Source organism: Osmerus mordax, chromosome 5, assembly GCF_038355195.1.
Source record: "Osmerus mordax isolate fOsmMor3 chromosome 5, fOsmMor3.pri, whole genome shotgun sequence".
Lineage (NCBI taxonomy): Eukaryota > Metazoa > Chordata > Actinopteri > Osmeriformes > Osmeridae > Osmerus > Osmerus mordax.
Genome location: NC_090054.1, coordinates 21744998 through 21766661, shown reverse-complemented (window position 1 = coordinate 21766661; position 21664 = coordinate 21744998). Strand labels below are relative to the sequence as shown.

Here is a 21664-nt window from a genome sequence, read left to right as displayed (position 1 = left end):
TTCAACAGAAAGGTACACACTTTATTTAGTTAGGCCGTACAATATATATACTGTATATAAATATGAAACAGAACACAGTGGTTCCAAACCGTACAGTAAGAAGGGTGAGACAGAACATTGATAAATAGGTGTGAGACTCTGTGTCTGCTGGTTGGAGAGAAAAGTGGGAGAAACCGGATGCACAGTGGTGCTCTCACAACCTTCAATATAACAAGAAACAAAAACACAACAGTACTTCATTATAACAAGCAGGACGGACAAGAAATAACAAAAGTGCTTTTTTGTGGCCGTAAGACAACATCCAACAGTTATTAAAGAGCTTTTCTCTGCACATGACACAGTCTCCCAGGATAAACGCATAAAACATCAAGAGTCTGCATGCTAGACTTCTTTCAACACAATTATAAAAAAGCATTGCATCTCTTTCCCCCACACTTGGAATGAAGCCTGTGGACAGTGATGTGGTCTCAACACCAGTCTACACACTGTGGACAGTGATGTGGTCTCAACACCAGTCTACACACTGTGGGCAGTGATGTGGTCTCAACACCAGTCTACACACTGTGGGCAGTGATGTGGTCTCAACACCAGTCTACACACTGTGGACAGTGATGTGGTCTCAACACCAGTCTACACACTGTGGACAGTGATGTGGTCTCAACACCAGTCTACACACTGTGGACAGTGATGTGGTCTCAACACCAGTCTACACACTGTGGACAGTGATGTGGTCTCAACACCAGTCTACACACTGTGGACAGTGATGTGGTCTCAACACCAGTCTACACACTGTGGACAGTGATGTGGTCTCAACACCAGTCTACACACTGTGGACAGTGATGTGGTCTCAACAGCAGTCTACAAACTGGAAGGAGGGGGTTCAGGTTAGCTTGCACCTCTGTAGCACCACATAGAATATCGTGGACTATAACTAAACAGTTTATGATCCAGTCGTAATGAATTAAGCAACGAGGCAACATTTACCCCCACCTCTGTTCCTGTGCAAAACTATGAACTATCATACATTTGGATTGTCATGTTGGTCCTTATTTTTACAATAAAATCCTTGCAAGTGTTTTCAGACTAACCCCAGTACTGAGGGAGGTAACCAGACTAACTGGAGCGTCAGGAAAACTCAAACGCAGTCCTGTTAGCTGCCTGAGGAGCTGTTCCGGCTGGTTAGACGTCTTCCGGCACAATATCTGTGCTTCCAAGTATGACGACAACAACAAAACTTATCTTTGAGTGACAGCTCCAGTACACTGAGACACATGTAATAAGGATAAATGTCCAAGGTCTGTGAGTGTCTCTTTCTCAGCACCAGTGTAGAGGCCTGTTGTGAGGAGACCGATGGGGCAGGTGTGCAGTAACTGGGGCCTGAGGTCATTCTCCCAGGCTGGGTCAGGGGATACTGAGGCCGCTGCCTCAGAGGGCTCAGAACACACACTCCACCCCCGGGTCAAATCTCCCAGCTGTCACTGAAGTACTGATCTTCCTCCTCTTCATCCTCTTCCTCCTCCTTTTTGTTCTCCACGATGTAATCACCTTCCTCCTCCTCCTCCTCCTCCTCCTCCCCCTTCAGCTGCACCAGCATGCTCTGAAGAGCAGCCTTCACCTCCTTCACCTCTACCTCCAGGGACTGTGCAGCTGGACTTAAGGAAAGACATCGGAATTTTCTGACCATACTTCTGCCCAACAACACACCCCATGCACCCTGAACCACAAACAGACACACACACACACACACACAAAAGGACATTCCAGTAGATACACACTCCAGTGTCAAGAAGAGGTGCTCCCCGATGGCTAATGATAATAGCAGCTCCAGAGAGACTAGAGGCTGATGAAGTCATCAATCTTCCTCCACTGGGCCACCAAACTCTGATTACTGGTTCCCAATCATCAAGTCATACTCAATTTAACTTCATGCAATTCACTATTCATGAGATCGTTTCATCCACAGGGGGACCCACCCATACAGACCCTGCCAGCTAAATAATTCATGAGGCCACAGAGAAAAGGACAGCGACTGTGGTGAAAGGAGTGTTTAACCTGCTCAGAGACCCAAATTACTGTTTGGAGTGTCCATCTTAAGTGGTGAATCAAAGAGAAGCCTTTCACGGCAGATGGGGACCAATGGCTCGTTTTGCTCTCAAAATGGACACAGATTGTCCTCATTCATAATTAAGCAGCCGGTAAAGAGCGTGTCATGAATAATGCATGTGTCTCCTGGAGACGAGCTGGCTGCGTGGGCCACATGCGTACAGACTCCCCCATATCAACATGATGTTTGGGGACAGCGTCTCTACAGAGGCGGTCCGTCTCTCCCTCTCCTGGCTAGCTCAGTTCTCTTCCAAACCTCGCTCACAGAGCAGTTTACTGATCGCTTGGTTTTCAGAAAGAGTGGCTTGGTCTCCTAGTCTCCATGGCAACCTCCCCATCCCTAACAACATCCTAAGTGAGCCAGGCGGAGAGTAAGAGGGCCTGTCTAGCCTCCTCACGTCTGCACACGCTACTACACACAGGAAGAGGAACACAAACATCACCTTGGCCAGGTCTGCATGTCACGCTTTCACAGAGTACACTTCAGACATACACAAGATACACATGACTGGTCAACAGGAGAGACAGACAGGCAGACACACACACAGACAGGCAGACACACACAGACAGACAGACAGACAGGCAGACACAGACAGACAGGCAGATAGAGAAGTGTGTTTGGTTCCCCAGCGTGTGAGAGCAGATGCGATGTCATGCATCAGTCAGGGAACCAGAACAGCCTTGTCTGCTGGCTGAGACACCATCACTGATCACATGACAGACCATGCCACTCTACACCAGACAGCCCAGGAGGAACACAGCACACACAGAAGAGCACAGCCAGGACCACAAGAGCTCTGAACCAAATCACCGTTTTAAATACTTGGGACATATATTCACAGTAGGGTCCTGTATGTCCCAGAACACGATAGCACTGTCTAGATCTGTCTAGATCAGATCTTTAACATCCAAATAGCACCTCCCCATTCCTCATAATAAACTCTCACTAAAGAGGGGAAGAAACTGGGTGAAAACTAGTCATCTATTTCCAATCATCTCACTAATTAACACGGAGTATAATGCATTGTCACATGTAATCAGTTTCAACAGTTTCATTTGAGTCATCATTATCTTGGATATTGTAATTTCCTTTTTGGGGAGGGAGGGAGGGAGGGAGGGAGGGAGGGAGGGAGGGAGGGAGGGAGGGAGGGAGGGAGGGAGGGAGGGAGGGAGGGTATGACAGGAGGAATCATTGCGGTGACATTCTACTATCTGCCCCAGCGATGGCCCTGTCTCTCTCCCTTAATCTCAGCCCTTGGTGACTGGCAGCCCACATGAACAGCCCTCTTGTAACCTTGCCTGGACTAGCTGCAGAGGATACTAGAAAGCTGAGGTAGAAAAAGAGAAAGGGAGGGAAAGAGGGAGTTCATATTGTCAAAAATAACTTTAACAATCCACTGAAGTTCAACTACTTTTTACTTAAGTATATGTCAGAGCTCTTACTTCTTTACTTTACTTTGAGTGAAACAGTCAGTACTTTTACCAGTCTTTTTAAACATTAGTATCTTAGTATCTGTACTTCTACTGGAGTGAAGGATGTGTGGACTTCTGCCACCTCTGCACTGTTGTTACAGTCATCACTGTTATTATACTATTACACTGCTATTGCACTGCTATTACACTGCTATACTGTTAGTGTTCAGGGTTTCCCGCAGCACTTCGCAGTTAAGGCGGCCGCCTAAGCAACACACGCCTGCCGCCTTAACTACGTCATCGTTTTTTTTTAATAGTGCTATCCACCGTGTTACTCTGTCCAGTTTTCTACGTTCCATTCCAAAGTGCCAGTCTCCCTTCTCTGCAGAACACGTTAGTCTATCGCACAAACTGTAACCCCCCCCCCCCCCGGTCTGACAGCAATCCCCACCCTACCACCTTAACTAACACATTTTCTGTGGGAAACCCTGTTATTAAACTGTTGTTACACTACAGACAGAGACAGACAGACAGACAGGCAGAGACAGACAGACAGACAGACAGGCAGAGACAGACAGACAGGCAGGCAGAGACAGACAGGCAGAGACAGACAGGCAGAGACAGACAGACAGGCAGAGACAGACAGACAGGCAGGCCGGCAGGGCCAGACGGACACCAAGGTGACAGTGAGAGGATATGGGTGAGGGCCTGGTCTCGGCTGAGCATGGCTGTCTGCAGGTCTTCCTCCAAGGTCATCAGTCTGTCACTAATGAGCTCACACTGTTCTGTCAGGTCTGCAGCCTCACTGCACCCATCCTGGGGGAGATGAGGGGAGAGAGAGGGGAGAGAGAGCAGGGAGGGGAGAGAAGAGGGGGTGAGGGGAGGGAGAGAGGAGGGGGTGAGGGGAGGGACAGAGGAGGGGGTGAGGGGAGGGAGAGGGGAGGGGGAGGTGGGAGAAGAGGGCGTGAGGGGAGGGAGAGAGGAGGGGGAAATGAAGTGGAAACAATTGAAGGAAGAAGGAGGGGAGAGAAAGCAACAAAAAATGTGAAGCATTAAGACACTTAAATACCATATCATGTATAATAATTTCCCATCCTGCAGCTTCCATGATGAGATGAGTGTGTGTGTGTACATGTGTGTGCAGGGTGAGGGGGAGAGGGGAGCGGTACGGGCTGGGAGGCAGAGGAGCACTAGGTATGGTTGGAGGCCATACAGCCCAGCCCTGGTTGGAGGGCAAACTGGCCGATAATTAGAGCAAACCCCTCTGTGGACACTGTGCCCCAGTTCAATCACACACACACAAGCAGAGAGACCGTCTAGACTGACTCACCATTGCAGGTAGACACATCCTGCCCCTATGGTGTGTGTGTGTGTGTGTGTGGTTGTCTGAGCTCTATTCTGGTACCTGGCCTGAAAAAATAACATGTTTTTATAGGCCGATGAAACAGTCAAACAAATGTTTTCCAACCAGAGAGGAACAGTCCTTAGGGCCTTTATTAGGGGAAATGTTATCTCTCTCCAACCGAAAAAGGAAATTGTGCCAAATATAATTTCATTTAAAAAGTATTATTTAATTATTTCACCTAGGAACACTTAAAATAAGTTAGTTTTTAAATACAATTATGTGAAGTTGGTACAGTATGTTCAACATATAAACTAGTCAATCACCTCACACACACACACACACACACACATACCAACAACACAACAGCACCTGCAGAGATGCATCACTACACTGTGCTCCACCCAGCACATGCTAACTGCACTACTCAGAGATGCATCACTACACTGTGCTCCACCCAGCACATGCTAACTGCACTACTTACCTCCATCAAGGCTGCAGCTAAGCCCTGACTAGTGTTTAGCTTCAGGTCTTTGGCACACAGCTATGTAGGAAGCTACGAAGCTAGAGGACTTTTATCAGAGCGATCAGCATTCCACATGTTCTCCCCCGTAAAGAGCTAGTGAGCCTGCAAGCTGCAGGCTCCTCCTGCAGGGGACCTGGGACCCGCTGGGACGAGATGGGCCTAAAGATCGATCGTGAACCTCAGTGTTAGGGGTCATATTTAAACTGGGGTCATGTTCATCAGGCCTCAGGGCCCTGGATGAGCCTGGTGTTGGTTCAATACTACCATTCCCAGACTGCACCAGTGGATCTACAATTGAGACCTAATGACTCCAGACATACCTCTGGGTGATTATCCTCCATGCTGAACAAAAACTCCTCCAATTTCTGCAAACAAAACAAAAAGAAACATTTGTTTTAGTCACACAGTGATAAATGCCCTCATGAATTATTGAAAGTGCAATTATTCCTTCTGTGTACTGTATGTATGCAGTCTCATCATTTTGAGTCCTGGGTAATTATTCATCACCAGAATTGACGAGAGGAAAATGAAGGAACTTGCCCTCGCATTGTGCTCTTTATTTTGTATTCACAACCTGCTGTTAATTCTGTACTACAAGAACAAGTAATTACCTTATGAAAGTCTAGCATTGTTTATGGCTTTAGGCTAAGCAGAAAACACATTTAGCAAAAATAAAAAATTATCTTATTCTTAATGAAATGTTTATTAGAAATAAAAGGACCTTTAATGACCTTGTCTGGCTTGCCAGAAGTAACAAGGCACTTCAAAATCCCAGTGATTTGTTGTGTGGTTTGGTTGGTTCGGAGTGTGTGTGTGTGTGTGTTGGAGAGTGGTCCAGGTGGTCTAGTTGGAAAAGAAAGGAGAGAGGTGATGCCTCACCTGTATCCTGGGCACAGTTTAGAAGGAGAAGCCAGGCTTCAGAGACAGAACAGACAGCACAGGGAAACAGAAAGAAAAGAGATTCATGCAGGTCTTAGATTCCTGGGTAGAGGAGGACCCAGACAAGGTTAGTCTCTGTAGTTGCTAGGAAGGCATGCTGCCGACAGGCGCAGGAACAGTTATTGGTAGACAACAAAAGAAGATGAGTATGAAAGTATTAAACAGAAAACATCCATGTTCCTAGAGACACAAGTATTTGTTATTGTCTCCGTTTAAGCACATCTTTTCATGAAACCATGATGGATGTGGATCCACTGTGGTGGTGGAAATGTTGCCTTTAAACAAGCAACTGGAACCCTGCTCTTCTCACAGAGCATTATATATTAACATTATTATGAACTTTTTATTAACCAATTCTGTCCTAACTCCACCCATGTCAGGCAGGCCAGCCTCTGAGCGTGGGTGGACGAGAGGCTGGGTGGGTCAGGTCCTGGAGAATCTCTGGTCACTCTGGGAGAAACCAGCCCAGAGCTCAAACACAAACGCCTGCTTACTGAGACACTGCTTACTTTCTTTACATTTACATTTAGCAGACGCTCTTATCCAGAGCGACTTACAGTAAGTACAGGGACATTCCCCCGAGGCAAGTAGGGTGAAGTGCCTTGCCCAAGGACACAACGTCATCTGGCACAGCCGGGAACCGAACTGGCAACCTTCTGATTACAAGCCCGTTTCCCTAACCGCTCAGCCACCTGACTCCCCCCTCTTTATCTCCAGTACGAGGAAGACACACCCAGACCAGAAATGGATTCCACCCAGATCACCAGCTCCCCTGACCACCTGCTCCAACAGCTGCAGGGCCCAACACTCTGGTCTCTGGGGTGAGACTAGACCACATGAATGATATCAGACTAAGATACAAGCTGATGAGAATTCCAGTCAATACTAGCCACATTCCCTCATTTATAAGTATGGTCTTTATCTATCAAGAACAAAACAGCCCAAAAGAGTTGTGCCAATATCAGTATAGAAATATCCTCTTTGCTTTGAGCTTTTTTCATGATTGTCCTGATTAAACAGGATAACTTGCTGGAGATTCTGTGAGTCGGTATAAATAAGCAAAGGACTACTATAAATACAGATTATTTTTTCCCAAACAACATTCCAAATCCATTTGAATGCTGTTTGTAAATTGCTGGCACTACATAGCTTCATATGCACCCTCCATACTAGCCACATCAACCACAGTATGTCATCACAGCGTTCTGAAACATGGCTGCAGTTGTTACCTTGGTGAACTCAGAGTTCTGCAGGTTGGCGTCGGGGCCCCAGCGCCCCCCCAGGGCGGTGAGCATGGCGCAGTCCTGCTCCTGTTTGGAGCCCTGCGTGGCGGGCCGTCCCACCATGGCGGGGGGGTCCTCTCCTTCCATCCCGCTGCACGCAGGGCTGCGGAGCTGGAGGCCTCGTAGGAGCAGGTGACAAGCCTCCAGGTCAGCTTCCCACACGCGCTCCAGCACAGGACAGCCACAGCTACGCAGAGGGACACACACACACACATATCAGGACAGTTGCACATATACTACAGTGTGCGGACATTCTACTACTGAGACTGCTGTGGTAATTGGTCCCAGTAGCAGTGCTCTTCTCTCTCAGCACAACATGAAAGAAGAAATCAAACTGGAGACCCAAAAGGTTATACTTTCGCAGACACCCACACAAAATAAAGAAATTGTCTGTCTTATAGACTCGCAGATGAACACGCAGCGAGACTTGCGTTTCCTTCAAAGAGACGTTCTTCAAAGAGAAGCAGTGAGGTGAGAGAGAGGGCCTGCTCACAGCTGGGAGACTGGGAGAGGGCTGGACGTGCTGTTGGTGCTGGAGGGAGCAAGAGGACTTCTGCTCCTTCTCATCTCTTCCACTTTCTGACCCTCCTGATCAGGTCCTGCTGTCAGGTCCTCCTGATCAGGTCCTGCTGTCAGGTCCTCCTGATCAGGTCCTGCTGTCAGGTCCTGCTGTCAGGTCCTGCTGTCAGGTCCTCCTGATCAGGTCCTGCTGTCAGGTCCTGCTGTCAGGTCCTGCTGTCAGGTCCTCCTGATCAGGTCCTGCTGTCAGGTCCTCCTCAGCACCAAGGTCCAGTTCCATCCCGGAGTCTGGGACTGAACATCTCCTTTACAACAGCAGGACCAGTGAGGCAGACTGGACAGTCGAACTCTCTAGAGACCAGGACCAGTGAGGCAGACTGGACAGTAGAACTCTATAAAGACCAGGACCACTGAGGTGGATTGGACAGTAGAACTCTCGCTGGGCTCAGCCGGTCACCAAGCCCACTTCCTACGCCATGATTATAATCGGAAAGAACCATGGCAACAACAAGCTATTTCAGCAATTGTTTTTTCTGCTGAAGTTGAATACAAGGCTATTCTCTCTGCTGGATTTAAGTGGATACCAAAATAATGGGTGTGAAAATGCTGTTTCAATCAAGAGCGCCCTCACATTACTGCCTGTCTGTCTGTCTGTCTGTCATCAGTCAGGGGAGTTGCTGTCATAAACCCTCAGTGTCCCTGAACGATTCAAAGGAAACAGCAAAGCAAGCGCCCAGACATCCACAAACAACCAGTAGCATAACAACACAATCTGGGGGTGAGGGTGGGGGCTTGGGGTGAGGGTGGGGGATGGGGGGCAGGGAGGGGGCTGGAGGTGAGGGTGGGGGCTTGGGGAGAGGGTGGGGGATGGAGGGCAGGGAGGGGGCTGGGGGTGAGGGTGGGGGATGGAGGGCAGGGAGGGGGCTGGGGGTGAGGGAGGGGGATGGAGGGCAGGGAGGGGGCTGGGGGTGAGGGTGGGGGATGGGGGGCAGGGAGGGGGATGGGGGGCAGGGAGGGTGCTGGGGGTGAGGGAGGGGGCTGGGGGTGGGGGAGGGGGATGGGGGGCAGGGAGGGGGCTGGGGGTGAGGGAGGGGGATGGGGGGCAGGGAGGGGGCTGGGGGTGAGGGAGGGGGCTGGGGGTGAGGGAGGTGGCTGGGGGTGAGGGAGGGGGATGGGGGGCAGGGAGGGGGCTGGGGGTGAGGGAGGGGGATGGGGGGCAGGGAGGGGGCTGGGGGTGAGGGAGGGGGCTGGGGGTGAGGGAGGGGGATGGGGGGCAGGGAGGGGGCTGGGGGTGAGGGAGGGGGATGGGGGGCAGGGAGGGGGCTGGGGGGCAGGGAGGGGGCTGGGGGTGAGGGAGGGGGCTGGGGGTGAGGGAGGGTGAGGCCCTGGGTTAATTGGTGGTGTCCCCCCGCCTGTCTGACAGTGGCAGGTGGGCATACCTCGGTGCTGATGGTCCAGTAATGAGAGGAGGTGGGCTTGTAAAACACTGCCCTGTCAGACAATCTGTCTCTCTCCCCCAAACACTCCTCTCTCACAGACAGAGCTCTCTGTCTGTCTATATCTCTCTCTCTCCACACTCTACCTCACAGACAGAGCTCTCACACGCTCCTCTCCTTTGCGTTCTCCTCTCACCCTCTGAGCGCAGGATTCTTCTCATCGTCGTGGTCAGAGTGACGGTCCTGAACGCTGTAATATAGGAGCCACCAGAGAGACCAAGTCACCTCAGACACCAGCTAGAAAAGATCTACTGGTGACTGACAACACCACTTCCTGCTAACGTCAACAGGCACCATCACAGCATGGGGAAAAAATAAGAAGCTTCTATCGTCTTTATGGTGACACTTTATGGTGAGTTAGCACCCAGAGGATTGGCGTTACTACAGCATAAGCACTGTGTATTGTTTCCTTTGGTTTACCGAGTTAAGACGGAGTTGCAGCCCAGCGAAGTGTGCGGTTCAGGGGAGGGTTCCTCTGCCCAGTGGAGGCTTTCTGCTGATCAGCACGACATTCCCCCAGGCCGCTACAGAGTTTCAAAAGTTCACATGAACCACAGCAGGCAGAACCACAGCACACAGGCCCGCAGGGAACTGTTGGATGATTTGGTTATAATTAAGTCCTGTTCCATGAAGCTTAACACGACAAATGAACACTCCCAAAAAACTCACAAGAAAAAAAGTATATAGACAGAGGAGAGATTTCCCTCACAAACTTCTACACTGTGTATTCAACGGTTTCCAAGCTGAAAGCTAATCTGAGTCACATACTCTATTTCCGGCGGAATATTCTGGGATGTGTAAGCCCCAGCATCCTGTCTAGGTCTATAGAAAGAAGGAGATAATTGCTTTTTAACGCTGTCTGTCTCTAAGGAAACCAGACATTTCACAAATGCGTGAGCTAGACCAGTCCCCCCCCCCCCCCCCCCCCCCCCCTGGCAGTCCATCAGAGCAGCATTAGAGCTATATTAGACTTCATTTGAGGGTAATTTTCCTTCTCCGGGGTGGCGTGGCGCTGTGGCCTCCAGGAGAGCAGGAGAGGAAGTCTCCAGTGACTGACAGCGGCTGAGCAGAAACAGACGAGTGATAAAGGAGCGAGTGTGTCTGGATGTGGCCTGATGCCCATTCAATTACCTCAAACACAGAAGGCAGTAACCACCAACCCTACAGTCCCACTGAGCTAAGCTGGAACTGGTATCCTCGTTGGCCCTGGTTCTCACCTGGGCCCAGCTACAGGGGCTCTCACCTGGCCCAGCTACAGGGGCTCTCACCTGGGCCCAGCTACAGGGGCTCTCACCTGGCCCAGCTACAGGGGCTCTCACCTGGCCCAGCTACAGGGGCTCTCACCTGGCCCAGCTACAGGGGCTCTCATCTGGGCCCAGCTACAGGGGCTCTCACCTGGCCCAGCTACAGGGGCTCTCACCTGGCCCAGCTACAGGGGCTCTCACCTGGCCCAGCTACAGGGGCTCTCACCTGGCCCAGCTACAGGGGCTCTCACCTGGCCCAGCTACAGGGGGAGCTGGGTGTCTATGGAATCTCCTTCATTACTGAACCATCAGAAGCCAATCCATCAACATTGCTAGGCAGCGGGGGATGAGAAGGAAAGCTGAAAAGGGCAAGCCAGGTTTTACTCTACAGAGAAACACACAACACAGACAGACAGACAGACAGAGCCCACAGAGACAGGTGAGATACAGAAAGAGGGGGAAAGAGGAGACAGGATAACTGAGTGAGAGACAGAGAACAGCAAAGAGAGAGTGGAGGAGAGCACAGAGGACTGAGACAGGAAAAAAAGATAGGAAAAAGAAAACCAAGAGAAAAGAGAGATATGAGACTACTGTCGTACCTGTGCACTCTGTCCTCCAGTAGCCTGATGTACTTCAGAGCGTTCTCTTTCAGACTGCGTTCTGCGGAGGGGGGCAGACAGACACTTCAATTAACACTCACTACTCACTAACCACATAGACAGCAGTGTCTCCTAGCAACAAACCATTGCTGCAAATGCCCAGATGAGTTATTATCCATACTGTAACAGTACAGTGTGGGGAGGCATCGTTACCTCTGAGGTCTGCTTTTATTGTGTTGAGACACTAAAGCACTGTTCAGGCTCAGTGTGGTGTGAGGATGCAGGCTGTGTGTGTGCGGGGGGGGGGGGGGGGGGGGGGGGGATGTGTGTGTGTGTGTGCGGGGGGGGGGGGATGTGTGTGTGTGGGAGGGAGGGAGGGGGGGGGGATGTGTGTGTGTGTGTGTGTGTGTGGGAGGGAGGGGGGGGGTAAAGGTGTGAATTAGAAAAAGACCCAGAGGAACTGCCTCGTGGTAAATGTCTTCCTGTACGCTGGAGGGAGAGAGAGGGACAGCGTGTTGTTTGGCCCCACGACAGTGTTCACACCAGCCTGAAGTCTGAGACATGGGAACGGCATACTTCAGGAAGCAGGGGAGGGAAAATTGGTATTCATTAGGCTCATGTTTGAAACATGATATCAGGGTCCTTGAAACCACACACACACGATCTCTCTCTCTCACACACATGAATGCCAAACCCAGTGGTGTTATAATTTTCTTCCCTCTGTAATCAAAGTCTGTTCAGCTACACTCATACAAAACACGGTGGCTACATGGTCAGTGAACAGAATCTTCCCGTAACACACAAAAGGCTCTTTGCTCTGATTCTCTCACACATAATTTTTTTAAACAGGGATCACACTGGGGTTTTAATGTAATTTTAATGATTTTCTCCTGTGGTGGTTATCAGACACCACAGGAGAAAGAAGGAATGAGGAAAAACATTTGTGCAGAACAAAATGTAATTAGTCTGTTTGTGTGTGTGTAAACATGCTCTTGCACAAGTACTAGCAGGAAGCTGTGAGGCCTGAATGTGAGCGTGTAATTTCAGACCGCACCAAGGCGTTGCTGAGATGTCCGGAGGGCTGGTATCATACGCCTGCTATCCTGCAGGTGCAACAGACAGGTCACTGATTACGTCTCGTTTCCATGGGAGATCTCTTCCCTGATCTCTTCCCTCGCGACCCAGAACCAGACGACCAGGACTGAGAGAGGAGCTAGCCCTGCTGGCCCTGCTGGCCCGTGCTGGCCCGTGCTGGCCCCTGCTGGCCCGTGCTGGCCCGTGCTGGCCCCTGCTGGCCCCTGCTGGCCCCTGCTGGCCCGTGCCTGAGCCCCTGCTGGCCCGTGCTGGCCCTGCTGACCCCTTGCCCTGGCCCGCGCTGGCCCCTGCTGGCCCGCGCTGGCCCCTGCTGGCCCGTGCTGGCCCGTGCTGGCCCTGCTGGCCCCTGCTGGCCCGCGCTGGCCCCTGCTGGGGCCCGCGCTGGCCCCTGCTGGCCCGTGCTGGCCCGTGCTGGCCCCTGCTGGCCCCACTGCTAGCCCGTGCTGGCCCCTGCTGGCCCCCTCAGCCAGCAGCACAGATGAAAGGTGACAGACAGAAATGTAAAATGTACCATAAAACACCATTCATAATCTACCCGGGGAGATATGACAATCCAGTATTGAGGGCTGTACACAGCTGTACACAGCGACTTAGCAAGGCTCTTCCTGGAACATGTCAACTTCCTTTTAGTCTGCAGGAGACTGCTGCTGTTGGCAGGAACTGGGCATAAAATCAACATTCAAAAACTTGTGGAGAAAAGAGCCACATTTAATGGACAATCCATAATACATGTGGGGGTTCATCATCCTGTTCCACTCAGAATCCACTGATTTGCAAATTCATGAGCCTCGTTTTCCTTCTGGCAAAAAAGCTTGAACTCGCCATGACTTCTCTGATCACACTACCCCTGACGTAACCCAATCACACAGGGAAATACAGGTTCTACTGACCTCTGATGGGGAAACAAGAGCAGATAAAACATGAGCTGGCAGATCTGTCTGATATCCAGGCTATAATGAGAGTTCATGGGCTTCAACGATAGCAAAGCGCTTGTCCTGCTCGCACTGTATTTATTCATCTCTGGAACCGGAGCGATTAACACATCGATACTTTCAACAGCTTGTAATAATGAAGAACACAATAAACCCCAGACTCCTACGAGGACTCACGTCACGCGGCAAATTAGAGGCAACTGGTATGGCGTTCTGAAACGGGAGAATAATAACCAGGAAGAGAAACTACCTGGTGTAACTGAGTTGGAGCCTCTGACTGTGACTAAGGAGTCTGGATACAGGCTCAGCATTACTCAGATGAAACCTATACAGTCACGTGCAAGGCACCGTAGTCCTGCTAAAGAAACGTGATGTGTTGAGGCTCGACCCTGGTAGCAGAAGTAGAGATGCTCGTTTTGAAAAAATATTTGACCGATAACTAATGCTCGTTAACGACCATCAACCGCTGACCGACAAGATAACAAATGTAGAATGGACAAATGTCTGTGACCCATAAAAAATAAATAATAATACAACAAATGTTTTTTGGGTTGATTTTTAAATAGGCCTAGCAGCATAGACTAAACAAAAATAGCAAAATCAGATTAACAAAACGAAAACGCATTGCTGGCTGTACCTACATGATTGGCAGCTATAATAATTAACACAAGTACAATTAGGCTACAGAAATAAAAACAACGAAAACAGAGGTTGCCAAAGTAGCATAAAGTCGCTAGATTTGTCGCTAGTCGCTAGATAGATTTTTGTCACTCTGGAAGGTGAAACATTGTTGCTAAATTGGCAACACTGTTTAAACCGATAGTATTAACCAAAAGGTCAACGGTCCAAGGTTATATGAGCCTCCCAAAGCAGAAGGTCCGTTGGAGAAGTAGCTGTGGCAGGAGGCTGTCTGGTGAGAACTTGCTGGCCGCGCTTCCATCTCCGCATCAGGCCTCACAAAGAACCCAGGTTACTGCTTCCATCTCCGCCTCAGGCCTCACAAAGAACCCAGGTTACTGCTTCCATCTCCGCCTCAGGCCTCACAAAGAACCCAGGTTACTGCTTCCATCTCCGCCTCAGGCCTCACAAAGAACCCAGGTTACTGCTGCGCCTTCAGCCAACGCTGCATACATGGGCCTAATGCAACGATCGCTTTCCCTCCCAAAACTGGGGAAATACACTCAACGTACAAATGATTTGCAATCCTCACCCGTGAAATTGTACTGCCATCAACATACACTTTACCGAGTGTTAAAATACTCTGTAGAAAAGTGAGTGAGATTTTCCTTACCGTCTCCAACGTGTAAATGAGAACGCTGCAGCCACTTTGCCCCCGGCAGCATTACTTACTTCTCTGATGATTGAATCTGGCTAAACATTAAGAGACAAGGCGAGGAGAGTTCCCCCAAAAGCACAGTCCTAAAAGCCTTTCACAAAGCCTCCCCCCTCATCTCTCTGTCCCCCCCTCCCATCTCCCCCCCCTCCCATCTATCCCCCCCTCATCTCTCTGTCCCCCCCTCCCATCTCCCCCCCCTCCCATCTATCCCCCCCTCATCTCTCTGTCCCCCCCTCCCATCTCCCCCCCCCTCCCATCTATCCCCCCCTCATCTCTCTGTCCCCCCCTCCCATCTCCCCCCCCTCCCATCTATCCCTCCCTCCATCTCTCTCCCTCCCAACTCAGTACATCACCTGCACGCATTCTCTGCTCTACTTACCTCTCATCTAATTATATCCTCGGAAAGCTCTAGAAAGACTCCAGCTACCACACAGTAAGAGCACTTTCCTCTGGGCTCACAACTCGGCCATCCCAACACATCTCCGAGCTCCCTGTTCAGAGAGAGATGCATTCAGGTTAATCATGCAGGCTGGGGTGTGGATGTGCTTTTGTTGTTAGGGTTCATTACTGGGGCCTCGTCTGTGTGTCAGTGCCTGTGTATCTGCAGTCACACAGACCGACAGGGCGAGCGATAGGAAAATGACGCTCCATGATCCAAGTTTAAAGGTTAGATTTGATGACAGTCCATGTTCACCCGTCTTGACCAGATGATTATGCGCTAGTGAGGTGGTATATTATGGTACAAGGCAGTGGGATCACAGCTCTATTACAGAACTTATGACAGACTGAATGACACACCTGATATGTGAAACCTGTTAATACACCCTCATAAAAAACACCTAATACTTAGTCTCAATCACACAAGCATGTGACTGTCATGACACTGTCCGACAGAGAGCAGGTCATGAAGCAAACATGTCAGTCCTCCAGATTCACTCACATCCTGCGTAACTTAATGACATCACATCCTGCGTAACTTAATGACATCAGTTAAGATCAGATCCCAGATAATGTGACGTTTGTCCTGGACCAACACACAAAGCCTGCTGGGAGGCAGAGCATGGACCGCTATCCCATCATGCACCGCAGCACAGAGGTGACATTGGAAGCGTCTGCTGCGCGGGAGGGGGAGGGGAGCATGCAACAAGATGCTTTCCCTGCACACTGCCAAAACAAACTAGTCAAAGCAATGCTGAGGGTGATTCGCTTGGACAGTTTGTAATATTCAAGCATACATATTTAATATCATGCCACCGGTACAGTTCAGAATACTGCCAGCCTAGAGATGCCTGGTCCAGCGGCAAAACCGGAATATTAGCAGAATATGGAAACTGCCATCAGCGTTTTACACTCATCAAAATGAAATGATCCGCACCCTGGTGCTGTATATCCTGAACACGGCCGAATCCTGGGGGGTCATTTATAGTCTTTTTTATATCTCGTCAATTATTTATCTGTGCATTTAGTCTCTGTGGTCATCTCTCCAAGGGAATCATGATGCTATCAGTTAGCATTAAAGCTGCCTTTGTCAGAGGACAGAGTCAGAGGTATGAGTACCAGTTCTACTTGAGTGCATAATGTCACCAGACCAACAAGGAGCGACTGCTGAACTGAACATAGTGTTGACAGTCCGGACATCCACTGCTGAGTATAAACTCTACTTCATGTTATAGACCATTTCTTTGTTAGCTGAAGCTGCTAACAGGAACAGATCTTTTCAAATAGCTATTCTCCTAGTTAATCTCAGAGTGATATTTTTTTAAGTTAAAACCAAAGGTGCGCTAACTTGGCTTTGAACCTGACAAGCCATACCACCCCCCTCCAGCTAAAGACATGCTAATGCATTCTACATAGCGGTGAAGCTATCAGTTTCAACTAGCGTGGGCCAGCCCCTTATTACCCAACGGGGTGACAGTTTAATGAGACCCCAGCGTCGTGTCAGACAGCCATTGTGGTATTCAGCCTGTAGTATTGTGTTCGCCTACTTTGAGCACTTTAGCTCGGCGCACAACCCCTCATTAACCCACCAGCTCTCCTCACACAGTGACGCCAACCCACCTGAATCTAAGGCCTTTTGTTTCAGAGGAATGTGAGCGTGTCACATTAACCACGCTAGCTCGCCCTCGCTCCCAGCAGTGCTGGCGACACCGCTGTTAGACCCTGGCCTCCCTTAGGAGCTGAGTGGTGGCGCTAGCTGGGCTTTGGTGTCTGACTGCTGCTGCAGCTGAGGTGAACTGCTAAACTCAGTCCTCCTCAGTAAAGGTACTGTCCACCCGCGGCAGCTAGCTTATCGGTGGCGTAACTTGCTGGTTTATTGGAACATAAACCACTGATACGATTCTGTAACCAGACCAACCCCCCTCCCCCTCCCCCTCCCAAACAGAACTAATAGAACAGTGCCCCCTAGTGGTACTGGGTATATGAATGACAGCTCTTTCCCATCTGCAATGACAAAAACATGTACAGTAGGAGTGTGTGGATGGGAAAACACGTCATCACTTCGCCTAACTCAAGACCTTATCCACCCCCCCCTCACCCCCCCACCCCCATCTCTGACATCATGCTCTGTGACTACAGATGTCACTTGTTATTAATGTAGGCTTGACTGACTGGAATGTCAAGTCACTCCAGACAAATGATTATTCAATATCACGCTGGATTAAAATGTCATCTGAAAAACATGTTACATGCAGTGCCCAAGCAACACAAGGCCTACCAGCTCTGACACGGGTGACGAAACCATGGCTCAGAATGGATCCTGTCGTTGAGGACAATCTGGTTGTTACAGTAGATCACATCTACTCTAACCTGGGGGTGGCAGCACAGCCCGGGGACCCTCTCCTCCAGCCAAGCCTCACTATCCTGGGCTTGTCACTTCCCTGCCTCCCCCTCCAGGTTCCAACCTCAGAGAGCGAAGTGACCTTTTGTAGATATGTGGCTGTGACAAATGTGCTGAGGATGGTAGCAGTGCAGCTGGTGCTGTCAAGACCCATTTATCTCTCTACACATACCCTCACCAGGAGGCCAGACCATCTAAACCCTCCAAATGTGTCTTTCTAGCTGCAAACATCCTCTTCAATGGAGGGGGAGTCAAGCACACACACACACACACACACAAACAGCCATGGGGCCCCACTGTCCTAGCGAGGAGGTAATTGGACACTTCACACAATCTGAAGCTGATCTCCACCGGTCTCCTTCCTCTCCTGATGCGTTGTGTGAAGGCCCGGCAGACAGCCTCTCTCTTCTCCACCGGAGGATTTTCATCTTTAATTGACGCCGGCTCTCAGCAAGGAGCCGAAAGCAACAGAGAATAATTTCTTTCAAAGACTTTCTTCTCCTGGCATCTTTTGATGCTCAGGATTCCTCAGGATCCGTGTTGTAATGGGTATTTCAAAAGGCAGCTGCCGTAAATGACAGGTGCTTTCTGAAAAACACTACATGTCTAAAAATGCATGTATGCACGTGTGTGTATATAAACAAGTGACAATTAGTGAGAAATACACTCAGCCAGTGTCTGGTCAGGGTTGACCCCTAAACACAGACAACCCAACTGTCCCTGTTCAGACATCCAGGAGTGAGTCCACCCCAGGGGAGGCTTGCTGTGTTGTGACCCGCTCCAGACTCACCGTGCTGGGCCACGCTCTCCTCCAGCTCCTGCTTCAGCTGCTGCTGCTGCTCCTTCATCCTGGCCAGCTCCTGGCTGTTCCCGGCACTCAGGCTGTGGAGCCTTTTGGCCAGGCCTTCCAGGCGCTCCCTCTCCGCGTACACCCCCCTCATCTCAGCCTTCAGCTCCCTGGCGCTGCTGAAGTCATTACCTGGAACCAAACAGCAGGCTCTTCAGTTACGCAGGACTCGGAGGATGGGACTTGATGGTTAAAGGCTTGATTAGTTGTGTCTGATGTGAGGTGAATGAGGTAGATGAAGGAGCAGATCTGATAACCCCTCCACCCATCCTATAAGCCCTGCTGTTCTTTACTGTTTGTCATATAGTATGTTGTCAATGCCAAAGGCACATTTATATTTAATGGCAATTTAATGGACAATAATGTTTTTCTTATCTTCTAGTCTGATTGGTTGGAGGAAGTGATGTCGGTCACCTGACACGGCGGCGAGCTTGGCTTCGTGGAGGGCCAGGAGCTGAGTCTCAGTCTCGCTCACCTTCCTCCTCAGACTGGCCCCCAGCCTCTGACTCATCACCACCTGGGGGGGGGGAGAAGGGGAGGCAGTCAGGTCTCCAGTCAAACTGCCCTGGTGAGCCTGACTCATTATCTCTGCTACTTTCATATTCCTTTGTTTTGCTGTCATTCTCATTATACTTTTGTTCTTATGTCTGCTCTTTCTTCAGAGGACACCAGACAGAGACTGATGATGGGATACCTTGTTCCTAACCTTTAGAGACACAGAGGCTCTTCTTTCATGAGGTGAGACAAAGGAAATGAGAAATCTCCATAAAAGATGGCAGCAGAATGTCAGAGAGGAGAGAGGTTCGGAAGGTCAGCGGGTTGAAGGGAGATGTGTGTGTGTACATATACATGTGTGTGTGCTTGTGTATGCATGTACATACAGTGTGTGTGTGTGTGTGTGTGTGTGACATTGCACACCCACATTCTGACTCATCAACTGGTTCAGTACATAACTGCCGGACAGTCCTTCATATGACACAGTTCTTCTTCTGTGAAAGCGTTCTGTCTTCAAAGAGACTGTGGGCTCCCTCAGATCTCTCACAGAGCTTTGTTAAACAAGGGGTCTCGGGGAAGAGCTCATCTCAACAGGCTTTCTTTGTACTAAATAGAGAACAAGTGTTGCTTTGAAACACACCCATATTCTCATGTGAATCAGCGTACAAGCCAAACCTTCAAAGTCGTTCAAATAACAAACTTGGTCAAGAAAAACATGTTGTGCGTCCATTTTGCTCCACAGAGAATAACAGTTGTGCTCCAGAAAAGGGCTGTTTCTGAAAGCACTGCGCTCCTGTTAAACCCTCCATAGCTTCAGTGCGATACAGCATCACACACACACACACGTGACGATGGCTTTCTGGAGGGCAATGTGACATTGTGGTCCTCCCCCCCGCTGCACCTCCCTCCCCCCATCCCTCCCCCCATCCCTCCCTCCCTCCTTCCTTCCCTCCCTCCCTCCCTCACACCTCCCCCCTCATCCAGCAGTGAAGGATTTCTGCTGCTCCTGGCTGTCTAACCCTCCCTGCCCAGATCCATGTCTCTGTATTGAAAGATCATCCTGATACCATGTATATCCACACACACACACACACAGAGGCATATCATCATTCGAACACACATCACGGAAATCTATGCAGGCAGAGACACACCCCTTACAAAAAGGAGACATATAGACACACACACACATTCAAGCACACAGTGTGTGTGTGTGTGTGTTTGTGTGTGTGTGAGTGATAGAGCCTGAGGCCATGACGGCTAAAGTGACAATTTTCTGATGCTCACACAGCCTCAGGCTTTGCTAGACACACACACACACACACACACTGGGGTGGGATGCAGGAGTCCTGGTGAGGACAGCACACTGACACCACCCACCTCCCCTGCCCCCATCTCAACACACATCCACCCCAGACAAACACAACACCACACACACACAATCTTACTATTATAAGTTTGAGAGCTCTGGAGTCAACAGTCAGAGTATATTTCTGTCACATTCATAAAGTAATTGCAGCCTGGTGTTGGGTGGAGGGGGGCTGCGGAGCACAGGGGGTCCGTGAATAGAGCCTTACTTTGGCAGTGGCCTCCTTGATGGACAGACTGAGTTCCTGTTCCTGCTCCTGGAGTCTGGAACCAGAGGAAGAACACGTCAGTGAAGAAGAAACCGTATGAATCACACACACACACACACACACACACACACACACACACACACACACACACACACACACACACACACACAGGAACATTGTGGAACCATCACATGTTCAACAATGGTGGATCTAGACCATAACTGTTAATAAACCAGAGTAAAAAAAACACTTGAGGAAATGTTTCTAGGGAATCATAGCAGCTAATTCATGTCACAGTAGTTTAAAGTGTGATCCTAATTAGAAATAAATGGACAAAATGGAGCAGAAAATCCTCCTCACTCTCTCTAGCATCTCATCCTCACTCTCTCTAACATCTCATCCTCACTCTCTTTGGCATCTCATCCTCACTCTAACATCTCATCCTCACTCTAACATCTCATCCTCACTCTCTCTAACATCTCATCCTCACTCTAACATCTCATCCTCACTCTCTCTAACATCTCATCCTCACTCTAACATCTCATCCTCACTCTAACATCTCATCCTCACTCTCTCTAACATCTCATCCTCACTCTAACATCTCATCCTCACTCTCTCTAACATCTCATCCTCACTCTCTCTAACATCTCATCCTCACTCTCTCTAACATCTCATCCTCACTCTCTCTAACATCTCATCCTCACTCTCTCTAACATCTCATCCTCACTCTCTCTAGCATTACATTACCCTCATGTCTGAGCAACACAATGAACACTGTCACGTTGGATAATAATATTAATAACTTGCACGTATTTAACACCTTTCAAGAGACCTAAGGATGCTTTGCTCATAGTAAGACAATGATGCAATGTGATGTGCATCTTAGTAAAGACTGGATCACTGAACTTAATATCCTACAACAACAGACCTTTAGCTTCTCAATGCATTCAAACCTAAACACTCAGAATTCATATGAATATTAGCAGCAGCAGCACCTGGCTGATGTGGTCCTCCTCCTAACATGCTGTTGGTTTTATGAGAAGCTGTAAGATTAACATGTCAGCATTTCACCGGCTCTGTTC

General features: G+C 49.6%; 1 protein-coding gene across 1 annotated transcript in view; it reads right to left on the bottom strand.

Moving 5' to 3' along the window:
- disc1 (DISC1 scaffold protein) overlaps positions 1–21664 on the bottom strand; it is a 32065-nt gene continuing 10401 nt past the window's right edge. The window contains exons 7-14 of the mRNA XM_067237028.1: positions 20583–20637; positions 18928–19030; positions 18457–18645; positions 11465–11525; positions 7553–7793; positions 5705–5749; positions 4215–4332; positions 1–1641 (exon numbers count right to left, since the gene is read on the bottom strand). Coding sequence (XP_067093129.1) covers positions 1460–1641; positions 4215–4332; positions 5705–5749; positions 7553–7793; positions 11465–11525; positions 18457–18645; positions 18928–19030; positions 20583–20637 — 994 coding nt within the window. The 3' untranslated portion in view covers positions 1–1459. The remainder of the gene's footprint in view (positions 1642–4214; positions 4333–5704; positions 5750–7552; positions 7794–11464; positions 11526–18456; positions 18646–18927; positions 19031–20582; positions 20638–21664) is intronic.